This window comes from Monomorium pharaonis, chromosome 5 (genome assembly GCF_013373865.1).
Source record: "Monomorium pharaonis isolate MP-MQ-018 chromosome 5, ASM1337386v2, whole genome shotgun sequence".
Classification (NCBI taxonomy): Eukaryota; Metazoa; Arthropoda; class Insecta; order Hymenoptera; family Formicidae; genus Monomorium; species Monomorium pharaonis.
The window spans coordinates 5,451,533-5,477,474 of record NC_050471.1 but is presented as its reverse complement, the minus strand read 5'-3'; the positions used below and the strand labels follow the sequence as shown (position 1 = coordinate 5,477,474).

At 30.2% G+C, this 25,942-nt stretch overlaps 5 protein-coding genes across 7 annotated transcripts; 3 read left to right on the top strand and 2 right to left on the bottom strand.

Annotated features, from left to right (window-relative positions):
* Positions 1-6: 6 nt before the first annotated feature.
* LOC105830320 lies at positions 7-7,044 on the top strand. The gene is made up of 7 exons (XM_028189572.2): positions 7-790; positions 1,250-1,369; positions 1,499-1,616; positions 1,758-2,019; positions 3,144-3,257; positions 5,578-5,668; positions 6,361-7,044. The coding sequence occupies exons 1-7, from the start codon at positions 647-649 to the stop codon at positions 6,529-6,531; spliced, it is 1,020 nt and encodes a 339-aa protein (XP_028045373.2). The 5' UTR covers positions 7-646; the 3' UTR covers positions 6,532-7,044.
* Positions 7,045-12,437: 5,393 nt separating this feature from the next.
* LOC105841136 (neuferricin) lies at positions 12,438-14,654 on the top strand. The gene is made up of 4 exons (XM_012688267.3): positions 12,438-12,802; positions 12,883-13,023; positions 13,276-13,462; positions 13,540-14,654. Exons 1-4 carry the CDS (start codon positions 12,502-12,504, stop codon positions 13,670-13,672), a joined length of 762 nt encoding a protein of 253 aa, XP_012543721.2. The 5' UTR covers positions 12,438-12,501; the 3' UTR covers positions 13,673-14,654.
* LOC105841135 lies at positions 14,293-16,220 on the bottom strand. Its single transcript, XM_012688265.3, has 3 exons — positions 15,660-16,220; positions 15,391-15,546; positions 14,293-15,325 (listed from the first exon to the last, which is right to left on the bottom strand). The coding sequence occupies exons 1-3, from the start codon at positions 15,680-15,682 to the stop codon at positions 14,959-14,961; spliced, it is 546 nt and encodes a 181-aa protein (XP_012543719.1). The 5' UTR covers positions 15,683-16,220; the 3' UTR covers positions 14,293-14,958.
* Positions 16,221-18,622: 2,402 nt separating this feature from the next.
* On the top strand, positions 18,623-24,304 carry LOC105837679. 2 transcript variants are annotated; one of them, XM_028192735.2, is made up of 6 exons: positions 18,623-19,012; positions 20,042-20,271; positions 20,702-20,708; positions 21,045-21,176; positions 21,360-21,543; positions 21,629-24,304. In XM_028192735.2, exons 1-6 carry the CDS (start codon positions 18,786-18,788, stop codon positions 23,186-23,188), a joined length of 2,340 nt encoding a protein of 779 aa, XP_028048536.1. In that variant the 5' UTR covers positions 18,623-18,785; the 3' UTR covers positions 23,189-24,304. The 2 variants fall into 2 exon arrangements, with proteins under 2 accessions (XP_028048536.1, XP_012538104.1); XM_012682650.3 differs by lacking the exon at positions 20,702-20,708 and having other exon boundaries at positions 20,894-21,176.
* Positions 24,305-24,402: 98 nt separating this feature from the next.
* LOC105837683 (ATP synthase subunit delta, mitochondrial) lies at positions 24,403-25,527 on the bottom strand. 2 transcript variants are annotated; one of them, XM_012682656.3, is made up of 4 exons: positions 25,403-25,527; positions 25,063-25,184; positions 24,784-24,981; positions 24,408-24,702 (listed from the first exon to the last, which is right to left on the bottom strand). In XM_012682656.3, the coding sequence occupies exons 2-4, from the start codon at positions 25,177-25,179 to the stop codon at positions 24,535-24,537; spliced, it is 483 nt and encodes a 160-aa protein (XP_012538110.1). In that variant the 5' UTR covers positions 25,180-25,184; positions 25,403-25,527; the 3' UTR covers positions 24,408-24,534. The 2 variants fall into 2 exon arrangements, with proteins under 2 accessions (XP_036143167.1, XP_012538110.1); XM_036287274.1 differs by lacking the exon at positions 25,403-25,527 and having other exon boundaries at positions 24,403-24,702.
* Between the last annotated feature and the right edge of the window lie 415 nt (positions 25,528-25,942).

Sequence of the window (25,942 nt, the reverse complement as noted above, 5' to 3'; positions counted from 1 at the left end):
GTATGACTATTATTTTTTTTTATCAAACAGAAATTTTACAAAAGAAAGAAAACTAATATAAACATGTATGGACATATTTTATATAACCGAAAACGGTTGAATCATTGTAACACATGTTTGAAGTTCTTAATAAATTGTCAGGTCGACTATTAAGAGTTTCGAATATTTTTATTAAAAATATCACTTACGTTAATTTAAAATTAAAATGTCAAGTATTTAATCCAATATAATCTGACCTAGTCCAGTCATTTTTAAATTATGACTTAACAAATAGTCGTAGCATAGAACGAATTAAGTTGAAAAACATTTATATTGGGGAGCAAGTGTATTCATTGCGTGCGCGTACTGGAATGAAGTATCGACGCTGAAAAGACGGAAGTGCGCTTGCGTTTCTAACAGCATGGGAAAGACACAACTGTGAAATTGCTTTAATGGCAAACCAATTGCGTGAATATTCGTACCTCTGAAAAATTTATTGTATAATTCGATGGATTATGCATTATAGTAAATTTAAATATAACAAGTTTAAATATTAAAATGCTAAAAGAGAAGAAAGGTATAAGATATTTAATCGCTCAGTGGAGAAAGGTACGCGTCGTAAAACTTGTCAATATTTTTGTAGTAATACTTTAAAGCTCGCGGAGAGATGATCTGCACTGAGACTCAACATTTCAATCTTAATAGAATTCTGTTGCTTATTATAGGCTTATGGCCTTACCAACGATCAAAATTTAGCCATCTTCGATTTATTTGTTTTCTCAGTATTTTAGCAACTATTATTTTCCTTCAGGTAAGGTAATATTATTATTATTATTATTATTATATTATTATTATAAAGTTATAATATATAATAAGTTCATTTCAGTTATAATAATATTGTTAAAATAAAAAAAGCTACAATATGTTACAATTTATAACAATCTTTTAGTATCATGTATATACAATTAAATTGCAATAATAAAATAATAAAAAATAAAAATAATTTATTGCTTTATCGTGTGTGCACATATATAAGTATCCACGTTATACATTATATTTCAAAACTTATATATTGTAATCATTCTCCGATTATATACCATACTTTTTACATCAGTATTATTAATATGTGTAATACTAAGAAATTAGCTTTTAAATAAAAAAACAAATAATTCAAATAATTCTTACTCTTTAAATAAATTAACATACGTTATACATATGTTTAAAAGTAAATGTTTTGTTAGAAATATTTTAATGAAGTTTTTGCTTGCAGTTTACATTATTCGTAAGCCCGAAATGTACTTTCAACTTTATAATTAAAGTTGTTTGTACATTATCTATTTTTATCTTTTTTATAATAAAATATATCGCTTTCGCAATAAATATCAACGATGTAAGTTGATAGATATTTATTTTCATTCAAAGTAGATATTTCTAAAAGATCTATCTTCTGTATTAAAAAAAAACTAGAAATTTATTTAAGATACTAAAGATAGTGTAACCAATTGTTGGATTAAGACAGATGAAAGATTTATTGATGCAACTTCAATATATATTCAACGAACTTAAAGATGAATCTGAGAACGCTATCATTAAAAAGTATGGCCAATATGCAGAACGGTATACAATTACGCTTGTAGGTAAGATGACATTTTTGAAATTCTTTACTCGTTTTCTATTATGCATACCTACAATATGCAATAAAATTTGAAAATTTACAAACAAAAATTTAAAATATTTTCTTTCTAATATTTTTTAACACTCTTTCTAACATTTTCTAGCACTCGGTTTTTGTAGCATGTGTATTTTAACTGTCGTTCAATTTTTGTCGACTGTTCTTGACATTGTTTTATCAAAGAATGTGTCTCAAGTACATCACGTGCTGATTGTAACAGAATATCATATTGATCAAGAAAAATATTTCTATTTAATTGTGCTATATATATATGCAGCTTTTTACATTGGAGTTATTGCATTAGTATCGACGGGATCAGTACTAGTTGCATATTTACAATATATCTGTGGATTATTCAGAATTTCTAGGTATAAATTAAATGTACATATTATAGAAATTTTAATTCTAAGAAAATTGTACTGGTCATATCACCTTTAGATTTCTTGAGTATAACTTTTATTTAAGTAAATCAAATGGATTTAATATGTTACAATAAATACCTAATATTAGATGCATTTTGTATATGATGTGTTATGAGATTTGACAATGTACTATTGTGTAACGAGGACGGAAAGTTGGCCTTTTTGGCACAAGTATGTTACCGCACGAGAGGAAAAGGCCGACCTGTTGCATTTTTTGTTACTGTGCGTCGAAGTGTGATCTCTTGAGAACCTTAGGTCCACACAAATTGGTAAGTTAGCCAAAGTTAGATTCGCGAAAACAATGAAGCGTTGATTATTCTGCGAGAGTTATTGTATGTGTGTTGCGAAATAGTGAAGAAATGCCAATAATTCTGCGAGAGTTACTATATGCGTAGCAAGATCCCGTGTATACAAGTGTAGAAATGATAAAAAAAGTCGTGCTGGAATATTTTTTATCACGACTCATGCCATCTATTAGAAGGCAAGAACTATATAATAATATTAAAGCGTTGAAATTGGCATTTTACACACAAAAAAGTGACACAAAAGCTGCATATATAACAAAAAATATTTTATTTTAAAGTATTAGATCCATTTTAATTTACTTAAAAAAATTATTCTTAAAGAACCTAAAGGTAGTATACTTTTGACCAGTACTGTATAATTATTTCAAATTTAAAGACTAAATTTATCTTACAAGATGCAGCAAAGTAAATTAAAAAATTAATATTATTATAAAGAAATATTCTGCGATATATTTTGTATCATAAATAGAAATATTCTATTTATAATACAAAATGTATTGAATATAAGCAAAAGGAGCATCAATATCGATTAAAGATCTTGGTGTTAAATAATAATAATTTTGCAAGACTTATATATGTATATGTAATTCCCAGATCACATGTGAAATATAACGCCGATTTGTCCGTCATAAATGCTGAATTGTTAATTCACGTAACATTATTATTAGACGTCAAGATTTGCTTTGACTGATATTAGCGCTCCTTTGATTAATATTTGATATGTTTATCAGTTGATTTACAATTAACAAAATATATTATTTATAGCTATCGTATTGAACGTGTAATGGAGTTTAATATGCTACATAATATTACCTTAAACGAGAATTTTATATTTAAAAGTATAATATGTTCAGTGGATATTCATCGACAAGCCATAAGGTATATAAACAGAAAGCAATATAAACCCTAAAGCAATATAAACAGAAAATTTTTTTTGTTTTAATAATATCTTTATTAATAAAATGTAAATATCAATATTAAAATAAAATTGTATAACGTTAAATATGATACATAAAGAAATTTTAGTTTAATTAAGTTAAATATAGTTTTTATATATAAGGATAATATATTATAAGGAAAATATATCCAATAATTTTTATGACTTAACCAGTTTACTGGTAATGACGCATATATGCGCGAAAAAAGTGCCACGACTGGTAATGACGGTATATGCGCACTATGAATATTTTTTCCTATTTTTAATGGATTTGCATAAAGCTTGGTACACGTATATTTTTTGGGTTGCTGAATATAAATCCGGAATCAAATTAGAGAAATTTGTAATTTGGCAAATTTAATATGACGGCTTTTAACTGACGACATTCTATTTGACTTTTATCTCCTATTTTAAAATTATGACTCTTGATTTGTCACCAGCGACTCAAGAAACCTCTTACAAATAAACTATCATGTAAAATACATAATTATTAGCTTTTACCAGTTTTGGCACAAAATACTGATTTCGCGTCTACCAGTGAACTGGTTAAGAGACAAAATATTGAATATAAAAAGTAACAATGTCTTTAATCCTTTGCGTCATAGTGATGCTACCAGGGCATCATTTATTACTCAAGTATCTTTTTCAAGTAATCAAATTATTTCACGTATTTTTATAATATATTTGGAACCGTTAAAGTGCTAATACCTTTCTTTGAATAATAAAATTACTGTCAGAAATATGTGAAATAAATAATTTTTTGAAATAAATATACATTGTAAAATGTCACTTCTAGTAATAAAATGTCTGTAAAAAAATTTAATTACAAACCTGTACTTAAACATTTGTATTTTGGGGTTATAAAGATGGTTGATTATGATTTTTAAATAAAAAATACAAATTGCGAAATGGCAGATCCAATATAGTGGACACAAGATTCTAAATTCAACAAATATTTTAGGAGCTTGTTATATAGTAGTTTTTTGGGCTGCTGATTAAGAATTGTAGATTTTCGAAATTTAAAATGGCAAATCCAATATCGTAGACGTAATTTTTACAATTGATTTTCCGTAAAACTAGTCATCTAGGATTTTTTAGGATGCTGATTATGAATCCGTTATTAGATTTTGTCGTTATCAGAACTTACTCTACTATTATTAAAGTTTTATGTGTAATTTTTGACTACGGATTCCTAATCAGCAGTTCAAAAAACTACTATATAACAAAATAACTATATAACAAGTTCCTAAAATATTCGTTGAATTTAGAATATTGTGTCCATTATATTGGATTAGCCATTTTGCAATTTGTATTTTTTATTTAAAAATAATAATCATCCTTAAAACCTCAAAATACAAATGTTTAAGTACAAATTTGTAATTAAAATATTTTACAGACGAATTTCTTTACTAGGAGTGACAGTTTTACAATGTACATTTATTCAAAAAATTTATTTATTTTATATATTTCTGACAATAATTTTCTTATTCAGAGGAACGTTTTGGCATTCTAACGATTCCAAATATACATGAGATACTTGATTACTTGAAAAAAAAAAGTTGAACAATAGATAATGCCCTGGTGGCATCGTTATGACGCAAAGGGTTAAAGCAAAGTACAGGATTAAAAACAAACGATTTTTCCGAAAAATTTATTGACATTTTTCAAAATATTTTTAAAACAAATTAATTTTAGATATTTTAGCTAAACTATTCATTTTTATGAGATTCTAAACTTTTATTTAAAAACAATACATTCTAATTAATTGATTTAACTACAAGATGTGAGCGATTGAAAATTGCTTGGGTAGGGCACATCCAATTTAGTAACAACAGTAAATTTCGATAATCTAAGAACTGAGGGTTAAAATAGACGCCGGGAGTTGAGTGTAAAAATTGCTTATAAACAACTCTCGCATGTCTGATAGCGACGGCAGACGCGCGTTTTACATGGGCAGTCTTATCTCGCGCTTGCATTTGGTCGTAGGGCGGTCGAATTTGGCTGTTTTTATGAATTAATAACTCGATCATTATTGCAAACATCGCAACATAATATAGAATATTTTTGTTTATCTCAATCTCTTGTATTTCTTCATGAGCATTGATCCGCATGTTTATGAACACCATGTACGGAATACATATATACATACATATTTATGTATATATGTATTTTGTGCATGCGTGCATGCGCGCGCGCGCATGTGTGTGTGTGTGTGTCTGTACGTGTGTAAGATAAGATGTAATAATATTTATTTATTTGAAGATTGTGCAAACTACTGGTATATAAATTCGAGACAATGTTATTCTGTTTAATAATAATTGGAGTGATTTGTTTAAGCCTCAATCTTTTTCGAGTAAGTCTTCTAAGAATCTCTCTAAGAATTTTATTTAAACATTTTTATTAATTTTTGATTTATGATTCTATATTAAGAGCAAGTATATTGTTACTAATATTTCTGATTTAATATTTGCATATAGTTATTTTGTTCAATTATATCAACTTCCTCAAAAAGTTTGATAGAAATTGATAAAAGCATATAGAAATTTGGTAGAAATTTAATCTAAATCTATCGGATACTAGATTTCATGCTAGATAAAATAATTATAAAATTCTATCGTATCTGAATCAAGCAATTATAAAACTTTATCTGAATATACGTGCTTTCCTATGTAATCGATCTTATCTAGTTATCTTACTGAATATAAGAGTTACGATTCAAACGCTATAAGACTCTAATCAATTAATCTGAAATTGTTCCTATATGTTTCTATCAAAAATATGTTGTAATAAAATATGTCTCAGAAAAATAATCACTTTCTATCGTTATGTATATAATATGACATATATTTAAAGGATACAATTACGATACAGAAACATACAAAGTCTATAATATATTTTAGATAATTATAAACCAAAAACACAATTCAATTAGATAGAATTTTTCCTTCTATCTAGTTTTATCGATCTTTTGAACAGCGTTATTATGTGCAGCAAAATGATTAAATGTAATACGCCGATAAACTCATTGCAAAACTTATATTTTAGATATTTCAGATAGTATCATCCGAAGAAAATGTTAAAGAAATATTCATGCCCTTTACATCTTCAATATGTATTATCGTATACATGTTTACAGCTAATTATATCGGACAGGATTTAATAAATCATAATAATCACATATATATTACCTGCGTAAGATATTTGATTTTAACATAAGTATATATTATATAAAGTTAATTTTATACAATCTCTTATATCAGTAAAGATGTCGTTATATATGAACAATTTACATGTGTTACAATTGTTAATAAATCCTTTTATTTCTGTGAGATAATAAATTCTCATTGTTTAAATAATATATTGTAGATACGAAATGCAATGGTATATGGCTCCGTTATATATACAAAAACTGATATTGTTTCTATTGCAAAAAGGTATCAAAGATTTATCTTTAAGTGTTGGTGGATTATTTATTGCATCGCTAGAATGTTTTGCTACGGTAAAAAAAAATTTTGTGCACATATAAAAATGGAGTAATTCCAGTATTTATGCCGCGCGAGAACTTACGTCGTAGTAATCAGAAAAAAATAGAAAAAATGAATGTAATTTGCAACTACTCTGTTATATGCCTGTACACGGAGAGAATTTTCTCTTAAAAATTACCCTGAAAATCGTGGTAATTGTGAGACAACGTAAACCTTGAAAAATTTTACCATACTTTTAATAAAATTTACTAAAATTTAGTAAAATTTTAATAAAACTGGGCAAAGTTTTAGTAAATTTTGTTAGAAGTATAGTAAAATTTATAAAATTTTGTCAAATTTTATTATAATTTTATTAAATTTTGTCCAAAGTGTAGTAAAATTCTTCAAGGTTTACGTTGTCCCACAATTATCACGATTTTCAGGATAATTTTTAAGAAAAAATTCTTTCCGTGTATGTTATACTAATATTGCGTTATTATTACTGGTTTTTGCTGTTAATATTAATAAAACTGTCGTGAATTGAAACACATTGTTAATATTATGAATTGCGCATGTATGTGTGCAACATATATATGTATATTTACCGAAGTTACTCTATGTATTTAAAATATCTTAATACAAATAGAGATTTTTAACATTATTCAACAATATTATTTGTTGTAGCTGGTGAAAGCTTCGGTATCTTATTTTACATTCATATATTCTACGCGATAAAACAAAAATGGATTAAATGAAAATGTGATATAGATATGAGTACAAAATAAAGTAGTACAATTAATTTACGTTTAATTTTTATAGTACTATAGTTTTAAGTTTAAAAATTAGTTAGAAATGTTACTTAGAGAAATATTTTTAAAGTAAGTAAGATTTAAATTATTTAATAAAATTATTATATAGAATAAAACTATTTAATCAAATATCATGATGTGTATCATATCTTTATAAGACATCAAGCAATGCGGTATTTATTCGCTAAAATACCCTAAAATGTAGTGCAAATTTCAAATTTGTGTGCAATGAACAAAAAACATCGTATCGACATGTTTTTTTTAATTGCTTAGAAAAAAATAAATTTTAAAAATCTGGATTAATATTAGCAAGATTTTAACGAGAAACTTATGAAAAATGATAACTAACTTTTACTTTTTTTAATTAAAAAAAACATGTTTAATTTTCATGCGATACAAAGGGTTCACACTTAACAAATAAAACTTTCGCCTAGGGATTCTCAAAGTAGAGTCTTTGCTCTTTAATTTAAAAATAATTACACGTAATTTGGATAATTTTGTGCAAAGTTGTATCACTTTGAAGATTGCCTAAAAATGCGGTCAAAATTTTTGTCTCGTTTTTTTTTACGCCAGTGTATAATATTGATGCGAGCTTTCAATTACGACCAGTCAGATTAAAATCGGTATACACAAAATATAAGATCTCGAAATTTTTTTCGAAAAAACTCACTTACTTTATTTTCTAAAAACCAAGCTCACATACGAGCAAAGCACCAGTTTGTTATTAAAAGGAGTTTATAATCTTTTACAATGTTCTTATTTTACTAAAATAAAATTACTACGTAATGTAAATAATGAATATTGATAAACAAATATACTTTAATATAATAACCAATAAAAATAAAATAAATAATAATATAAACAAATAATTCACATATGTATGTAAATATTAATATTATTGAAAAATTAAGAAAATTACTCTAAATATTAAAGTGATAGCTACAGTAAAAATATTTGTTAATGTAAATGTGTATAAAATTATAAGCGCAATAACTAATATAATTACAATAATAATATATATACATAAGTATTAATAATATAGGTGTATAAATATATGGTATATATATTATATAATATTATAATATTATTTATATAATATTTTTATATAATTTTATATTTGTATATAATTGCAAATATATTGTATATTTGTGTGTGTGTGTGTATAGATACATACAAATATATATATATAATAATAAATAAATATAACATAATAAATTAATTCAAATAAAATGACGTAATACGTAATTAATTCAAATAAAATGACGTAATAAATGAGTAAAAAAACAATATTACCTAATTACCTAACTTAAAAAAAAAAACCTTACAAAAGTAAAGAAGATACCCCAAATACATAAACGCGTGCATTCAAAATTGAACACGAGATTAATACAATTAGCTAAGTATATTTTTAAAAAAAGACTTGGAAAAATCCTAAGAATTTAAAACAAGCATCACAATATTTCAATCATCGCTTTTGATCCTCTGCGTAATATAGGTATTACAAATTGTATTACTTGTAAAGAATCAAAAGTGATGGAATCATTGTAACGCATGTTTAAAAATTTTAATAAATTGTCAGATTGATTATTAAGAGTTTTGATTATTTTTGTTAAAAATATTACATTGATTTGAAAGTGAAATGTCGAATATGTAATCCAATATAATTTAACCTAATTTAATCATTTTAAAATTATGACTTACCAAATAGTTCTCACACCGAATTAAGTTGAAAAACATTTCTGTCGGGAAGCAAGTGTGTTCTCTGCATGCGCGTACTGGAATAAAGTATCGATGCTGAAAAGGCAAAAATGCGTTTTTTCCATGACAGCTGTTAAAATGCGCCTGCGTTTTAACAGCTGTCATGGAAAAAAACAACTGTGAAATTATTTTAGTAGCAAATCAATAAAGTAAATATTCGTAGCTTTGAGAAGTTTGTTGTGTGTTTTGATAGATTATGCGTTAAAATCTATAAAAAAGTTGGTCTTTTTTTACGCACAACGGTATATAACAGTACTGATACTTCTTGAAAAATTGTTAAAATTATTACGTCTTTATTTAATGTAACATTTTTCCTTTTAATATTGAACGAAATATTTTATGTAAATCTCAATCTATATTGAATAAGTTTAGTTTACTATTTTTAAATGTACTTTTAAATAAACCGTTGATATTCTAGATTTTTAAAAAGTATTATCTAAATATATTAGTAAGAAGCTAGTGCAGTCTTTTATATGTATAAATATTCATTACACTTACACATTTCTCGCCAATAATATCGCAACAAATTATGGATCGCAACAATAGTCTATTTGTTACGTGTAAGAAATTATTGTTAGTGTAAGAAATATTTTTCATGTGACATCTAAAAATTAAAATCTTTGCAATGCAAGTTAGAATTTAAAAAATATGTAATAGAATCTAAAATTTACACAAAGCAAGAACTAAAATGTTTTGTAAAACAACTATACATTTATACTATTTACTAGAAAAAATTAATTTAAATTATTTCTAAGTTATTTTATTACCATAAAATTATCGGTATATTAATCATGTTTAATTATCATTTTATAAATATAATATTCAATGGTATTCTAACTCCCTTACATATGCAGAAGCTAATATTGTTCTTATTGCAAAGGGGCACTAGAACTTTGAGAATAAAGATTGGTGGATTGTTTATAGAATCTTTAGAAGGCTTCTCCACAGTTAAATTTATATTGAAATTTATTCGATACAATATATGTTTTAAATATTTGCAGAAAATATATTTTATTACAGCGCATCAATGTCTTATTTTACATTTATTTATTATGCGAATCAATAACATGCTGATTTATATATAAGACTACAATCTCTATAGATAGATTAAATATATGTATAGAGATTTTATTGTAATAATATTGAAATTTATTATACAGATGAGAGAGAGAGAAAGAGAGAGAGAGAGAGAGAGAGAGAGAAGGAGAGAGAGAGAAATAAAGAACGTGGACTTCAATACAATCAAATAGAAAGGAAAGCTACTGATAATAAAAAATTTTTCCCGATAGCTTTTATTTATTGTAATATGTATAGTAATACATTAAATTCCGTTAAAATATAGATTATTTATTATAAAACAATTAAATTCTTTTTGGCAGCAAATAATGTAATGTTAAAAATTTTTTTAATAAACATTAAAAATAAATATGTTAAAAATATGTAGGGTAATTGTCCCTATTAGTATGCTTGTACTTATTTGTGTACCTTTGTATTTAAAAAGTTATTTAAAAAATTAACACAATTAAATAGAAAGAATAAATTTTTTAAAATTTAGTTTAACTATTTATGTATATAATATAAAAAAATGTTCTATTTTTAATTATGCAATTTTTTTTATAACTTCTTTAAATATAAAGGCACACTAATAGATACAGACACACTAATAGGTACACTTACTCTAAATATAGATAAGAAAATTATTTTTAATATTATATAATATTTACTAACAATACTAATAGTAATATAATTTATTCATTTGAAGTTAATACCCATGTTTAACTGTTCAGGTAAACATATCTTATGAGTATATAAATTAGAATGAAACAAGTAGAATTGTAACGTTCTGAGAAGTGACAATAGTGGCTGCGCGACTTTCGCACGAAAGTTTCCCTTTACGAATGTGTCTTTGTAAGAAAAGAACATCTGTCAAATTGCTTTTAATGTAAAATCTATTGATTATTCATGAATTTCTTTTGAAGAATCCACGTGAATCGAGATCCATTTTACACTATCCCCTTGCTCACAATGCAAAGCAATATCTATAATTATTACCATATGGGTTTTTTAACTTTTCATGCGAAGCAAAATTCCACTCACACTTTCCCGTCCCTACGACTGGAAACAAGGCCTATAATTTTTGTAGTCTAATTATATAGGTTTTCAACTTTGTAATTGCATACGTCGACAGTTGTGTATGCTTACACTTTTTTAATAGATAATAAATGTATCCTAATCTAATTTTTAAATAGTGAAAATTTCGTTTAATTTATATGAAACGTTTTTTTCTTAATAATTGTTTAATGAATAATGGAGCAATATACAAATAATGATTATAAATATCTCTTCAAGATCATTTAGGGTTGTTACTTTGACAACATGCCAAAGTCATCAAAGATAATTTCTGCAAATGACTATACCAAATAATTATCAAATAAATATTGTATTTTTTCTCATAAATGTATTCTGGTCTTCTGATATCAAGCAATATAATAAACAGAACAATATATATAATAATTAATAGTTACGTTCGGAAATATTATATCATCTTATTATATTCGCAAGTGAATACCCTCAAGTATCATTTTATCCTTATTTTATATTCGGCGAATAACAAGGATAAAATATATGATACATATTTTCGAACGCAGCCAATATGATTTGACTGGAGGTCATATAAGAAATTCATATATAATAAATGATACATAATGAAGGCATCACAATTTTTAGGCTGCATACATGTATGTATGTTGCAGTGATTTCAATATTATCACTGCAGTGATAATATTGAACAACTTATTATACCTAATTTAATCCAACCATCCTCTATGTGTATTATTAACCCTTAATCTGTACGTTAATTCACACTTCATAAAAATCTCATGTTACAGTTTTTTAAAACAGTTTATACCCTAACCACTTAAATAATTACTGAAATGTATTAAGGCATTGACTGTATCAATTTTAAAAAATTACTATGATCTTTGAACATCTTTTTTTAAGATGTAATTGGTTTTTTTATAAAACTTGATGTCAACAACATTACAGAGCTCGGTAATACAGAGCTCTGTAATTTAACACGGTAGATCATCGGAGATCACTAGAAATCGGAGTAGCTCTGCCATGCCTGAATTCTCGAGTATTATGTAAACAACGCTATGTTCTCCAAATATCTTTGGCTATCGCTGCTATTGGGAGTCATGTATTTTTTATATTCGCGCGGCATTATCGAAGCGATTAAATCCCACTTGACATCAAAAGGAACATTAAATATAGTTGACACGATATACTTTGGATTAAATGAAAATTTTGGCAGACCAAGGATATTTACTGTAGACGAATTGAAACGATATACAAATCTAGAGAATGGTTTGTATCTCTCAATCTTAGGCCAAGTCTTCGATGTGACAAAAGGGGAAAAGCATTATGGACCTGGAGGAAGTTACCATGCTTTCACTGGTAATTGGATTTCTTATGTCAAAAAATATTCAATCAACACTCACTGTATGTATATATATAATTGATTAATTTGTTTGTAGGTCGTGATGCTTCCTTGGCATTTATTACTGGAGAATTTGACGAACAAGGTTTAACTGATGATGTATCTAGTTTATCAGAACAACAAGTCAAGGCATTAGACGACTGGCTACAATTTTATAATACAAATTACATCTACAAAGGTACAATCACTTAAAATGTCTTAGGGAAATTTGTCTAGAAACAATTGGTCCACCTCAGAATAACTTTATCCTGAAAAAGCCAAAATAATTTTATGATATTTTGTCGATCTGCTGCATAAGGATAAGAAAAGATACATTCTGTTTAATCTCTTTTCACTACAAAAAAAAACTTTTGTTATGATTTGTAGACATTGCACGAGGTGGATCGATTTGTATGTTGCACTTTTTAAAAATATTTTGTATTTTCTTTAGGAAAATTATATGGTAGGTACTATAATCGAGATGCCAGTCCAACAACAGAATTTTATAAGGTACAAGAAAAACTATTACTTGCTAAAGAGAAGAAAGCATTGGAGGAGAAACAGGAAAGGATGTTTCCATCTTGTAACATAGAATGGAATTTGAATATTGGTACCATATTCTGGTGTACTGAAAGAAGGTAGAAATTTATCTTATAGTAAAGAAAGATTAGAAGTATGATAAATGAATTTTATATATAATTTATTTTTGTTTAAGTGGTGGAATGGATAGAGATTGGGTGGGAGTACCAAGAATGTTGTTTGAGACTGCAGGAGCACAAGGCTCCTCTAGGTGCACTTGTGTCAGATTGGACAGTAAAGAATATAAAGAAAATAAAGCTAGGATTTAAAGAATATGATGATTGTGACAAATACGCGACAAAGTGCGTTGTAAAGATGAACAAGAAGTGATCCAAGAAAGTATTATACAGCGTCTTTATCTATGATATTCTAGATCATATTTTTATTTTTATAATATATCACAATGCTAAAATACATAGATTTAATATATTTACTTTATACCTAATTGTTTTATATATTTTTTTATAATCAGGTATTTCTTATAATTAGTTTTTTTTATGAAAAGTATAAATAAATACAATATTTTTATGAAACTCAATGATACTATCATACTAATCTTGAAATAGATGTAATTTATAAATTGTATTTTAATATATAAGATGATACATATGTGAAATACACTGCTGTTCATTAGTCAAGTCCCACAAGTATAGGAATTACTTAGAAACCTTAGCCAGACACTGCCATCGACTTAATGAGTTGCATTCGTTATTTCTACATTAGTTACACTTGAAAAAAAATTCAATTAATGAACAGCAATATAATAGAATGTATTTATTTAAAAAATTGACAATTTTAAAAGATATAATTCTGTATTCTCAAATCTTCGAATGATCAGTCTTCTTTCCTCCATTCTTAATGTTGAAATTAACGCGATAAAACATTGAAATTTCTTTTGAACACATATTCATTATATTTATAAAAAATGTACATCTTTTCATTTGTCACTTAATAATATATGTGTAAATTTCAACTAAACCTAAACTACAAATGCAATGTATGGTACAAACAATATAGAAGGCTTCTATTCCCTCATTGCTCGACTCAATTATGTTGTCAAAAAATTTTATCTAAATGAATTATATAAATTATTCTTTTTTTATGCTATAATTCAAGTTGTAATGAGGAAACAGAAACTCTAAAAAAATAAAAATACATTATTGCTCTTTATGATATATATATGCTGTTAGTTTTTCTGTGTGTAATATAAGCGAGCAAAATTTCATGCAAATAAAAATTTAATTATCTCCTTTAATTTTCTCATTATTATTTATGATCCTTATTCCCTTGTACTTCAGAACACATGTAAATTTAGCGATTTGAGAATAAAGTTAAATATCTATTTAAAAATTCCATGTAATATAATTCTCTTAATATAAATGTTATAATAAATAGAAAACAAAGTTCTCTATCTAAATATTATAACATAATTCTGACATTCTTGCCTTTTTAATGTAATTCTTTTATATTCTCATATTCAAGAAGTATAGAAGCAAATAGCACATTACCCTTCAAAAATCTTAGAAAAATGGCACATTACAAGTCAAGACATTTGCTACGATTTGCGTTCATTATCAAGTTTCATTGGTGAATTCTCTCTGATGGTATTTAGTTTGTCTACAAGAGCCTGCATTGAGCATCTCTTATACCTAATCTTAGATCCGAAAACTTTCTGTATCTTTGCACGTCTCTTTTTTAGCTTGGAAGAGAGCTCACTAGAGGAAGGACAGAATGTCAACATTCTCTTAAATCTCTTTACACTCATACATGTTGCAGTATCATTACTCAGATTGTCATTTTCTTCATATATGGTTTCAAGATTTGATTTCTTATTAATTTTTTTGTCTAAATAATACTCCTTGATCATTTTTTCTTCTGTGTCCACGTCATTGATTTTCCTCTTCTTTGGCCTGAGGCTACACCTTATTGATATAAAAAATATTAGAAACATGCAAAAAAAAGCATATAACCTTATAAATTTTATTACCTTCGATTAAGGATTTCTGTAGGAACAGATTTGGGCACTCTTTTCCTAAGAATCCTTTTAGTTTCTGTAGGCAAAGGGTTAGTTTCTATAGTGAGCATCTCTAAATTAGCTGTTATCACAGGTACATTGGTATTGTCTAAACGATCCGTAGTGCTTCTGAAAGATGAAACAATTCTCAATTCTTCTTTGAAAAAATTAGTTATTAAGTGAAAGCAGAAAAGAAAAACTGAATTGTAAAAATTTCGAGTGAGATTTTTTTACAAACTTACGGATTTTCTGTTTGTGTTTCCATTTGAAGTACTACAGGCACCTAGTAAGATGCAAAGGGGTCAACGAGTATCTCACAAATCCTCATTGGAAATACACCACGCCTTCTATTTTCGAGCAACAGTATACGAAGATAACAAAGACAAAATTGTAAAATTTGTAGAAAATTTAAACCGTGTATATGGAGATAGTACTGTCTCACGTAAAATAGATTGTCAAAACCACAATGTCAAAAAGAAAAGCATCTTGTGATTGAATGACACCGTACTCTTGTTTCGTATGTTTTTTATTGTCACTCAAGAAACAAAAAAAAAACAAATATACATGCAAGACCCGGTTCTTTTTGCAAGATGCATCAAGCATCAGTGATCTCTCATACTGTCTCGTATATCGTACTTCTCAGTTTTTTTCTCATTCTTTCTGCTTAATATACGGAATACTGCGCATGACATCCGACGTATAATCCAATCGAAAACTTCGCTTTCTAGAGACAAAAGTGTCGATAGCTAGAAACTCTAGAAGGCAAATTCTTTCATTGGATATTGTATCGTCAACAAATCAAATGTGTATTTTTTTTTATTTTTGAGAAAATTGCAGAAAATGTAACAAGTGTAACAACACCGACAGTTATCAGCGATGCTTGTAACAGAGAGGAACCTGAGAGCGGTCATTGCGTCGTTTTAAGGTATTTTCATCGATCAGCGCCTCTATGTGCACAAAATGTGCACATTGAACTATGTAGTCAAATATCTATGAATCCCGTAGGTAATGTGCATGACTTTTTGGGTTACTTTTATGCTATGTCCACGTTTATTTGGTTCTGTTTTATGCTATACCCGTAAATTTTACAATTTTATGCATTCATATTTTAAATCTGTTTTATGCATATGTGCATAATCGTGTTCTATAAATGTGCAATACCACATATATACATATGATATAAATTCAATTAATTGATTTGATAAAAATTCACTCACCGATTGCTGTCGCTGCTCCTGCTGCTGATGCTGCTCCTGCTGTTGATGCTACTGCTACATTCCTTTTCCAGAATACCGAGTCGCTACATGGATGCCGCTTTCTGCTGACATCATCCTGCTATTCTCGAACCGCACATTAATAACGATCGCCCGATACTTTATCCGGCACTCCCGATATTGCGGATAATATATCACACACGAGTAAAACGTAAACCGCGCGCGAGAAATTCACTTGGCGCGACCGTTACATTTGAAAAAATACGTAAAAAGTACGACTCGTCTGGATTGGCGGCGAAAATCAACATGGCACGAAAGTGGCGTGACGTCACGTAACTTCGTGGAAACACAGGCCGAGGAAAGCGGTTGAATGAAAATTACGCGCCGAGATACAACAAACGGAGACAAATTCATTCCGAGAATTTCGTATGCTCGCACGACGACTAGTAGCGCTTCTTAATTGGCACTCGCGATATTCTACCGAACGATATTCTATCCACGCTTTGCTCGAATGCACACGCGAACACTTCACTCGAAATCGAAGGCAAACGATGCCGCGCTTTACACACGAATGTGATCTCTGTTAGGTACGATCTCGCATGGCTCGCGGGTCGTCTGTTAGCGCGACGGCATTCTCGACACAGCACCGTACCTGCGCACAATGAATTCTTAACACGCGAGCACGCACGAAGTCGACAATGCGTCCGACCGGCGCTGGAGCGTAAGGAAACATGGCGGCAGCGACGGACGTGACCGTTGGTAGGTACACTCGGCGGTACTCGGCGCTAGTCGGCGCCACTCGGCGTTGCTAGGCGGTTGACTCGCCGCGCCTGCGCCGCTGCCGCCATGTTGCTCCGTTGCTCCGCGCTCCAGTCCAGTCATGTACGCCACTCCAGCGCCGGTCGGACGCTCTGTCGACTCCGTGCGTATTTCGCGTTCAGAATTGAATTGTGCGATATTATGCAGGTACGGTGTTGTTGTGAGTGCCGTCGTGCTGCTAGCAAACGATACACGAGCCGTGAGATTGAAAGCGCGGCGTCGTGCGTTTGCCTTCGATCTCGAGTAAGTGTTCGCGTGTGCGTTCGAGCCAAGTGTTTACTCGAAGAGGATACGTTCTGTAAAATATCGCGAGTGCTAATTGTGAAGTGCTACTAATTGTCGTGCGAGCATACGAAATTTTCGAAACGAATTTATCTCCCTTCGTTGTGTCTCGGCGCGTAGTTTTCATTCGAACGGTTTTCCTCGGCCTGAGTTTCCGTGAAGTTACGTGACGTCACGCTACTTTCGTGCTATGTTGATTTTCGCCGCCAATCAGACGAGCCGTACTTTTCACGTATTTTTTCAAATGTAACGGTCGCGCCAAGTGAAATTCTCGCACGCGGTTTACGTTTTACTCGTGTGTGACATATTATTCGTAATATCGGGAGTGCCGAATGAAGTATCGGGCGATCGTTATTAATGTGCGGTTCGAGAATAGCAGGATGATGTCAGCAGAAAGCGGCATCCATGGATCGAGCGACTCGGTATTAAATATATTATTTTTTCAAGTGATACATTTCTTTACCTGCTTTTGTGTTTGAGGTTAGGAATAATATTTATCACATTTTCAGAATCAAAACCGAAAAAGGAATGTAACAGTAGCAGCAGCAGCAGCGACAGCAATCGGTGAGTGAATTTTTGTCAAATCATGCAATTATTTGAATTTATATCATGTATATGTGGTATTGCACATTTATAGAACACGATTATGCACATTTGCATAAAACAGATTTAAAATATGAATGCATATAATTGTAAAATTTACGGGTATGGCATGAAACAGCACCAAATAAACGTGAACATAGCATAGAAAAGACCCAAAAAGTCATGCACATTACCTACGGGATTCATAGATATTTGACTACGTAGTTCATTGTGCACATTTTGTGCACATAGAGGCGTTGATAAATAAAAACACCTAAAACGACGCGATGACCGGTAGGTTCCTCTCTGATTGTAATCTGGTAAAAACGTTTGCTTTCTCTGCACCCGGCCACGATAACGCGCTTTCGACAGCGGCTAGTCTTATCGACCAGCACATCGCAGGGTGTAGGTTGTAGGTTATGTCAAAGAAGCTCGTCGTGCGATTTGTTTGTCGCGCAGCCCCGAGAAAGTATGGCGATGTGGGAGAGCGACAAGTTTCGAGAGGATGAGAATACGGACAGTATTGGGGGAAATTTCGACAATATTCTCGTGACGCCCGATCTGCAGGATTACTTGGATGACACTCTGGATCTGTCCACCTTTGAGAAAGTCTACGAGCAGAGCGCGGTGTTTGATTACTCCGACGACGATGCTGTTATCAACGAGGGGCTACCTGTCGATGACAACACGACAACTGAGTGAGTACCGATTTTTGGAAAGATTTCTTAGGCAATCTCTCGCGTTTTTCGCTGCTCACTCGTTTCTCGTCCACGTTTGCTCCTCGCGTCACTAAACTATTCCCGTAACCGGATCTGCCAGGTTTACCCGCATCGTCAATATTTTGTTCACACACCCTCGTGTAGGTATTCTCTATCCCCTCCTTATATGGCTATATGCGAGTTTTGAAACAGGAACTTTAATTTATAAATTACTCAAGGAGAATCGGAGTGTTGGGTTGATACGGATGTATACTGATTACATCATCGTTGTATTTTATCGTCCATGTTTTCGGAAACCTTTAAATTTCCGTCGCTGCATAACAATTTCAAAATAAGCCTTATGTCACATGTATATAGTTACGCGTTTGACAGCAGCAGTATAAAAGGCATTATTTTATTCTACTAGTTATTAATCTATATTCGAGAAATGAGTGACGAACTACAAGTTTGTGATTATATATGCTTTCTAGTTATATTTTTTATTTATTTTATTACTTTATATAATTATTTTTATTTTATTGTGGAATGTATTATTTCTCTGTATGCATTATAATATTATTGGCAATTTGACACTTTTGCATTCTCTTGTTATTGCAAAACATGCTGTATTTGTTACAAATTTAGTTTTGCTGATATCTATAGCCAATGTATTACTCATACTATCCTACTACATATTTAACCTGCTAGTAAAATTGTAAAATTGGCGCATATGTTTATGTATTATTTTATATTGATAAAATTCTAAAGTCAAAAATAATGAAGTTCATATATACATATAAATGTATTATTTATATAATATATATATATATATATATATATATATATATATATATTGTTTATATTATAATTTATTGTCAGCCCATTTATAATTTATAATTAATTAACTATCTTTTTAACAAATGTTTTTTAACCGACGTAGCTATAAAGCATCTGTAGAAAAAATACAATTTAAGGGATACGTAATGTAAAAGGTGTATGTATTTCGTAAGTATATGTTTATATTTATAGACATATCCACAACACCATCAATCCAGATGAGATTTATATGCGAATTCATCAAGATCACAACGATGCGATTCTCGAGGATCATGCAACCTCTCACAAAATTGTCACAATTAAAAGTATAGATTCAGATAATAATCAAAAACATATCAATCGTTATAATTGCCAATACGAAGGCTGCACCAGAACATATAGTACCATTGGAAATTTGCGTACACATATGAAAACACACAAAGGTAAATATCTAGAATAACTTTATTAAGAATATATATACATATTTATGGGATTTTATAACAATAGATGTGAATAAAATTAGAATAGAGAACATTTTCACGAAATGTCTTTAACATGTAATTTATTTTATTAGAAATTTAGTAGAAAATATAATTTAACAGTAAAAACAAAATCATAAACATGTAATTATTTTTGTATATATTTTTTAGTTTATATTTAATATTCTTAAGATGTTTAATCTTTTATTTAGAATATTCATCTCGGCAATGAATTTTCACCATACTATTGTTTACGTTGCCTCATTTGTAACTGTTTGATCTGTATTATTACAAAAATCATCATGCTTTGCATGTTGTGTTCCAATATGCATTTGTTTTATATGCTATACTAACAAATCATATGTGCTCTTGTTTTTGCATCTTCCATGGAAAGAATCCAGGTAAGTTTCACAACTACATTTCCATGGGTTGACACTGGTAATAAAAATCTATATTTCCGCTGCTGATATTAATTTATTCAACGCTGGTATAAAGGGAACGCTTTGACCTGCACGGCTTTCAGATACTGCGAGAGCTAGATAGACCTGCAATCATTTTATGTGGAGGGAATTCTAAAAACTTTCAGGCGAGTATCGATTTAAATGCGCAGAGCCGAGTTGTGGCAAGGCCTTTCTTACGTCCTACAGTCTAAAGATCCACATTAGAGTACACACAAAAGTAAAACCGTTCGAATGCAATTACAAAGGCTGCGAGAAAGCGTTCAATACCCTTTACAGACTGAGAGCTCACCAAAGACTTCATAGTGGCAACACATTCAACTGCGAAGAGACTGGATGCGTTAAATTCTTCACTACTCTAAGCGATCTCAAGAAACACATACGTACTCACACTCAAGAAAGACCGTACAAGTACGTTTTTTGGTACTTCCTTTGTGTAATATTAAAAACAAGAAAGGAAGGCATTAGAAATTATTATTTCAAACACAAATAAATCGAAAAAAAAACATCTCAATAAAACAACTCACTTTTATTAAAAATTATTGGATTATTGGATTTTTACAATATTTAGAATTATTAATTTTTTATTTTAAGATGCAGAGAAAAGGGTTGCGGAAAGGCCTTTACGGCTTCACATCATTTGAAAACGCACAAGAGGACCCATACTGGCGAACGGCCGTACATTTGTACCTTTGAAAATTGCAAGCGACGTTTTACTACTCCTCACAGCTTAAAGAGTCACATAAAAACGCATAACAAAACTGTGAATAACGATGTGGTAAGTATTAACAATAAAAATATTAACAATAAGATATCTTATATTAATTATATATTAAATCTTGATTTTTTAAATTTTATGACAGAAGCCTAAAGATAACAGAGATATGATTAGAAAACAAAAAATGTTAACTCAATTAGAATTGAAACTTGTAAAAGTAAACACGAGCAACACTACTATACCATCATATGCTGTCGTACCAATATCTACAGATCGCGTGCAAAACGATGGAAATATGCCATATATGCCCACGAAGAATGCAGCAGACCAAGTAACTCCCACCAGTATACTGGATATTATGACTCAACGTAAGTTGGATGCAAAGCTCGGTTATATTTCTACCAAAGATAAAGAGGATTTGAATGAAACTACCAGAGTTGCGATTCTCGCAAAGGATATTGTTTTAGATAACTTTAATGATGCAGTCAACGTTTTTAACGATAATGAAAATTATAACGAATTTAAAGTATTTAATGAAATGACTGAATCAAATGTGCAGCATGGTAATTTAATGGAGGTAACTGGACATCACCCACACAAGTCAGCTTCGCTACCGGAAACGCACAGTGATAGTATAGCTAGGCAGGACCAATTTGTCCCGATAAACTTACGACAGAAGATTATACAGAATAATTTACAAAATACAATAGCACGTATTTCCGAGGAGACAAATTTTACGAATGATATGAAACATTATAAAAATGCATCTATTACTAATTCCGACGATGTGTTTGCAAACCAATCAAATGCAGAAAATATATCTAGTAGCAGTGATGCATTATATAGTGCCAATTGTATTACTAGTCATATTACTGATATCATAAGTTCCTCGAACGAAGCCCACCTTTTTGAGAGTGGAATGGATACTCTTTCATTCATCAATGACACAAACTTGCAAAATGAGTCCCTTATCGCAGTTCCAAATAACAATTTGCCTACGAATGCTGTTACAAATGCTCAGTCCGAAGCCGTCGAAGCCGTTGAACTTGCGATGGCAACTGAAGAGGAATTACATTCCTCTTGGGCGGATGTGATGGCATTGGCAACTGCACCGGCATTGAGAGAACAACCTTGGTCGGAATTAAATGCGTTTCCTACAGTTCATTCTTTAGTGGATCTAATAGGTCCAGAACCTTATCCAGAAATAGAGGCTCAACTATCATCTACGGAAAATTTGAAAAATGTTAATGCTATGAGTATAGAGGAGAACACTTCGATAGACATTGATATTGTACAATGCCAAAAAGTTGCAGAATATGATAAGACGAGTAACATAAAAAATAAGAATAGAAATATTTTGCAAGAGATTACGGCGGACGCTGATATATGTAAATGTACTGATTGTAAATGTGATAACTTACAAAGTTGTCAAAATTGCACAAATAACTCAGTCGCAGAAGTTACGAAAAAAGACACGGTACAAATCGTAAATGACTTTATGTCTTCCTTGCAAAATAAATGTTCCTGCAACGCTGAGTCCGGTGGTTGTGACTCTTGCTGTGTTGTAATTTGTCTAAAGACACTGCAGCAGCTACAGAAAATATTTAGCAATTGTTGTAAGAATACTAGCAACGCTACAAATGCATGTTGTAGGGAAAAAGTTTTACCATCTTCGATGAAATGTCAACTAGCCGGAAACCAGTGATTCATATTCTTTACCATTAATATTCTTTATTAATTTTAACTAGTCACACGAAAGAATATTGTATCTTTACGTTAATACCCCAAAAAGATTTGTGATTTTTACACTTGATAGTTTTAAATATAGGCAATTTTTGCCTTTCGAATATTTTATTTAGGACAACTTGAAAATACACGACTGTACATACATTATGCTATAGTAGAGTTAAAGAGAGATTCTACATGTTCTATATATAATGTATTCTATACAATATTTTGTGCCAAATACTTTGTAGACTTTACGAAAATGTTTATATATACAAAATTACTGTTGCATAATTTACAATAAACATGTAAATGAAAAAGGAATCGATAACTGATAATACGTAGAAACGCAAGAAAAAAACAATTATATTTTTTTAGAAATAAGATATTTGACATGAACAAATGTTTTATAAATATATTGTTTTATAATTTTTTATGCAATGAAAAAATGGATATATAGTATACTTTTTGATATTCTGAACCGAAAATATGCTGTTTCTTGTACAGTTGAACTACAATATTGTTACTGAAGAACTTGTCACAAATTTAAAAGCATTAAAAATGTATAGAGCATATTATCTTTTTTTATCTATAATATAAATACAAAAATTGCTGTAATAATAGTTGTATGTTTAAAATATTTATTTAAGTCTAAAAAAAAGATTTTTATTTATTTAACTCTTGAACGTATGTTCCCAAATCATAGCGTTAACCCTAGAAATATTATTCTATTTTATTGTTGTCTATATATGCGATATCTATGAGAAAAAGCTTTTGCTAATTCAGGCTATTAAACAAATTTGATATTTCCTTCGTTAATTAGGAAGTGCCAAATACTTACAAACACCCAAAGTATTTATAACGTTACTGTTGTGACGTTACTAAGATGCCAAGTTTTAAGTTTTAATTAGACTTTAGTGTTGCATTATTGTAGTGAATAGAGATTGGAAATATGTTAATTTTTAACAATTTTAGCGTGGACATTTTTATGGCTGTTATAAGTACTTGCAATAAAATCAATGTACCTAAATAGCTTGTAAATAGCATATTGATTATGTTATTAATGAACAAAATATAAAAAAACTAACTCAATAAAGAATCTATAACAATTGTCTTCTACACTTCCTTTCTACAAAATTAATCTTGATGTAAAATAAAATTTAGTACAATATTTTAATAAATATACATCATTTAACACATTTTTATTGTTGTTCCACTGTCATACAACAATATTATTATAAGAATGTGTTGAACACATGCCTGTTTCTAAATGGTAGCGTATTGAAGTATTTATACATATATGTAATTTCATATCACTTATAATATTTATTGTGTAGCTTGCACAAGAGCTTCCGCAACTTCTACTGCAATCCCTGCTTCAGCCTTATCTGTGTCTGATGTTGCAGAAGAGAGTTGTTGCTGGGCTTTGTTAAGAACATCTCTTGCTGCCGAACCATCGAGATTTTCTACTGGATGAGCTTCTTCTGCTAGAATCTACAAAAGAATGATAAAGCGGCTTTAAATGAAGAAACTTTTTATACACCGAGTTTATTATAAAAAAATTTCAATATATACCTGTACACTGCTATCTTCATTAATCGTAACTGTACCAGAAGAGACAAAGATCTTCTTGGTCGAGCCGTCGTCTTCATAAACTGTAACTACGCCAGGTTTCAAAACTGCCAGTGTAGGCACGTGCTTTGGCAGAATACCAAAAGAACCCGAGAAGGAAGGTACATCAACTTGACGGATCACAGCTTGATCATAGAACACCTGGTGTCCAAGAAAGCACATATTGAATTCATCGGACGTTAAAATTATCATTCATCTTGTATTACTTTCATTCCATTATACCTGATTAGCACCAGCGAATGTAAACTTCATTTGATCAGTTGCAGTGTCTGCGTAGGTTCTCCTCTGACTGCGAACGCACCTCAGGAAAGGGCGAAAAGTGCGAGCGAGATTGGACATTTCGACTGAAAATGAGAATTAATATTTCTTTTTTTTACAGAGAGTAAAACATCTTCCTCATGTTAGTGACATGACGGTGAGATTGTTACATCACAAGCAGAGGATACACGTATAACCTCGTTTCTTCTAGGTTCTCACTGCTAGACAACGAGGCTCCAGATGTATACGAGCTCGAATTTTGACGAGATGTTCCGTGCGTTTGCATTAAGTTTGTTAGACTTACCGTGTGATTGCTTTTATCTGTGCTTAAAGTTCTGCCAGAACCATAAATGTGTGCAGGAGAGCGCGGGGATGATTCTTGGTGACTTTGATCGACCGCGCACAGTGAATCGATAACGAGATTTGGAGTTTCTATCGCAGATGTCACTGCTAAAATCCGACACTGTCCTGCACTTTCCACTGCACTTTTTGTACTTAGAGCGTACCAAAAGAGCGTGCAAAACAAGTATGTGCCTTCAAGGTGATGAAGAGAAGATCTTGGCGATTAATATGCGAGTAAAATGCTATTTCTGAGATTGTTATGTTCTTAAGATCTACCACTCCTGTAAATCTTTCGTGATATGTATAGTATATACTTATTTTTTCTCTCTCTTTTTCAGATTCGCCGAAGCAGTAACGACGATGCAACAACGCAACTGCAGTGTGGTGAGTGAATTTATTAAGAATTATTACATGACTAATTATTGACGTGCATGCGAAAGTTAATTATGACTATTACTTCGAGGTCTTTGACATAACAAAGACTTCGTGCTAGAAACTTCAA

Bases quoted from the DNA above. Each gene is read 5' to 3' on its own strand.
- LOC105830320 (XM_028189572.2), top strand. From the start codon at position 647: ATGATCTGCACTGAGACTCAACATTTCAATCTTAATAGAATTCTGTTG. The intron at 791-1,249 runs GTAAGGTAATAT...TTTTGCTTGCAG, and splicing joins CAACTATTATTTTCCTTCAG to TTTACATTATTCGTAAGCCC. The intron at 1,370-1,498 runs GTAAGTTGATAG...GGATTAAGACAG, and splicing joins TCGCAATAAATATCAACGAT to ATGAAAGATTTATTGATGCA.
- LOC105837683 (XM_012682656.3), bottom strand. From the start codon at position 25,179: ATGTCCAATCTCGCTCGCACTTTTCGCCCTTTCCTGAGGTGCGTTCGC. The intron at 24,982-25,062 runs GTATAATGGAAT...CTTGGACACCAG, and splicing joins CATTCGCTGGTGCTAATCAG to GTGTTCTATGATCAAGCTGT. The intron at 24,703-24,783 runs GTATATATTGAA...ATTCTTTTGTAG, and splicing joins ATGAAGATAGCAGTGTACAG to ATTCTAGCAGAAGAAGCTCA.
- LOC105841136 (XM_012688267.3), top strand. From the start codon at position 12,502: ATGTTCTCCAAATATCTTTGGCTATCGCTGCTATTGGGAGTCATGTAT. The intron at 12,803-12,882 runs GTAATTGGATTT...ATTTGTTTGTAG, and splicing joins AAGTTACCATGCTTTCACTG to GTCGTGATGCTTCCTTGGCA. The intron at 13,024-13,275 runs GTACAATCACTT...TATTTTCTTTAG, and splicing joins TACAAATTACATCTACAAAG to GAAAATTATATGGTAGGTAC.
- LOC105837679 (XM_012682650.3), top strand. From the start codon at position 18,786: ATGGCGATGTGGGAGAGCGACAAGTTTCGAGAGGATGAGAATACGGAC. The intron at 19,013-20,041 runs GTGAGTACCGAT...TTATATTTATAG, and splicing joins GATGACAACACGACAACTGA to ACATATCCACAACACCATCA. The intron at 21,177-21,359 runs GTACGTTTTTTG...TTTTATTTTAAG, and splicing joins ACTCAAGAAAGACCGTACAA to ATGCAGAGAAAAGGGTTGCG.
- LOC105841135 (XM_012688265.3), bottom strand. From the start codon at position 15,682: ATGGAAACACAAACAGAAAATCC. The intron at 15,547-15,659 runs GTAAGTTTGTAA...TTCATCTTTCAG, and splicing joins GAAACACAAACAGAAAATCC to AAGCACTACGGATCGTTTAG. The intron at 15,326-15,390 runs GTAATAAAATTT...TATATCAATAAG, and splicing joins ACAGAAATCCTTAATCGAAG to GTGTAGCCTCAGGCCAAAGA.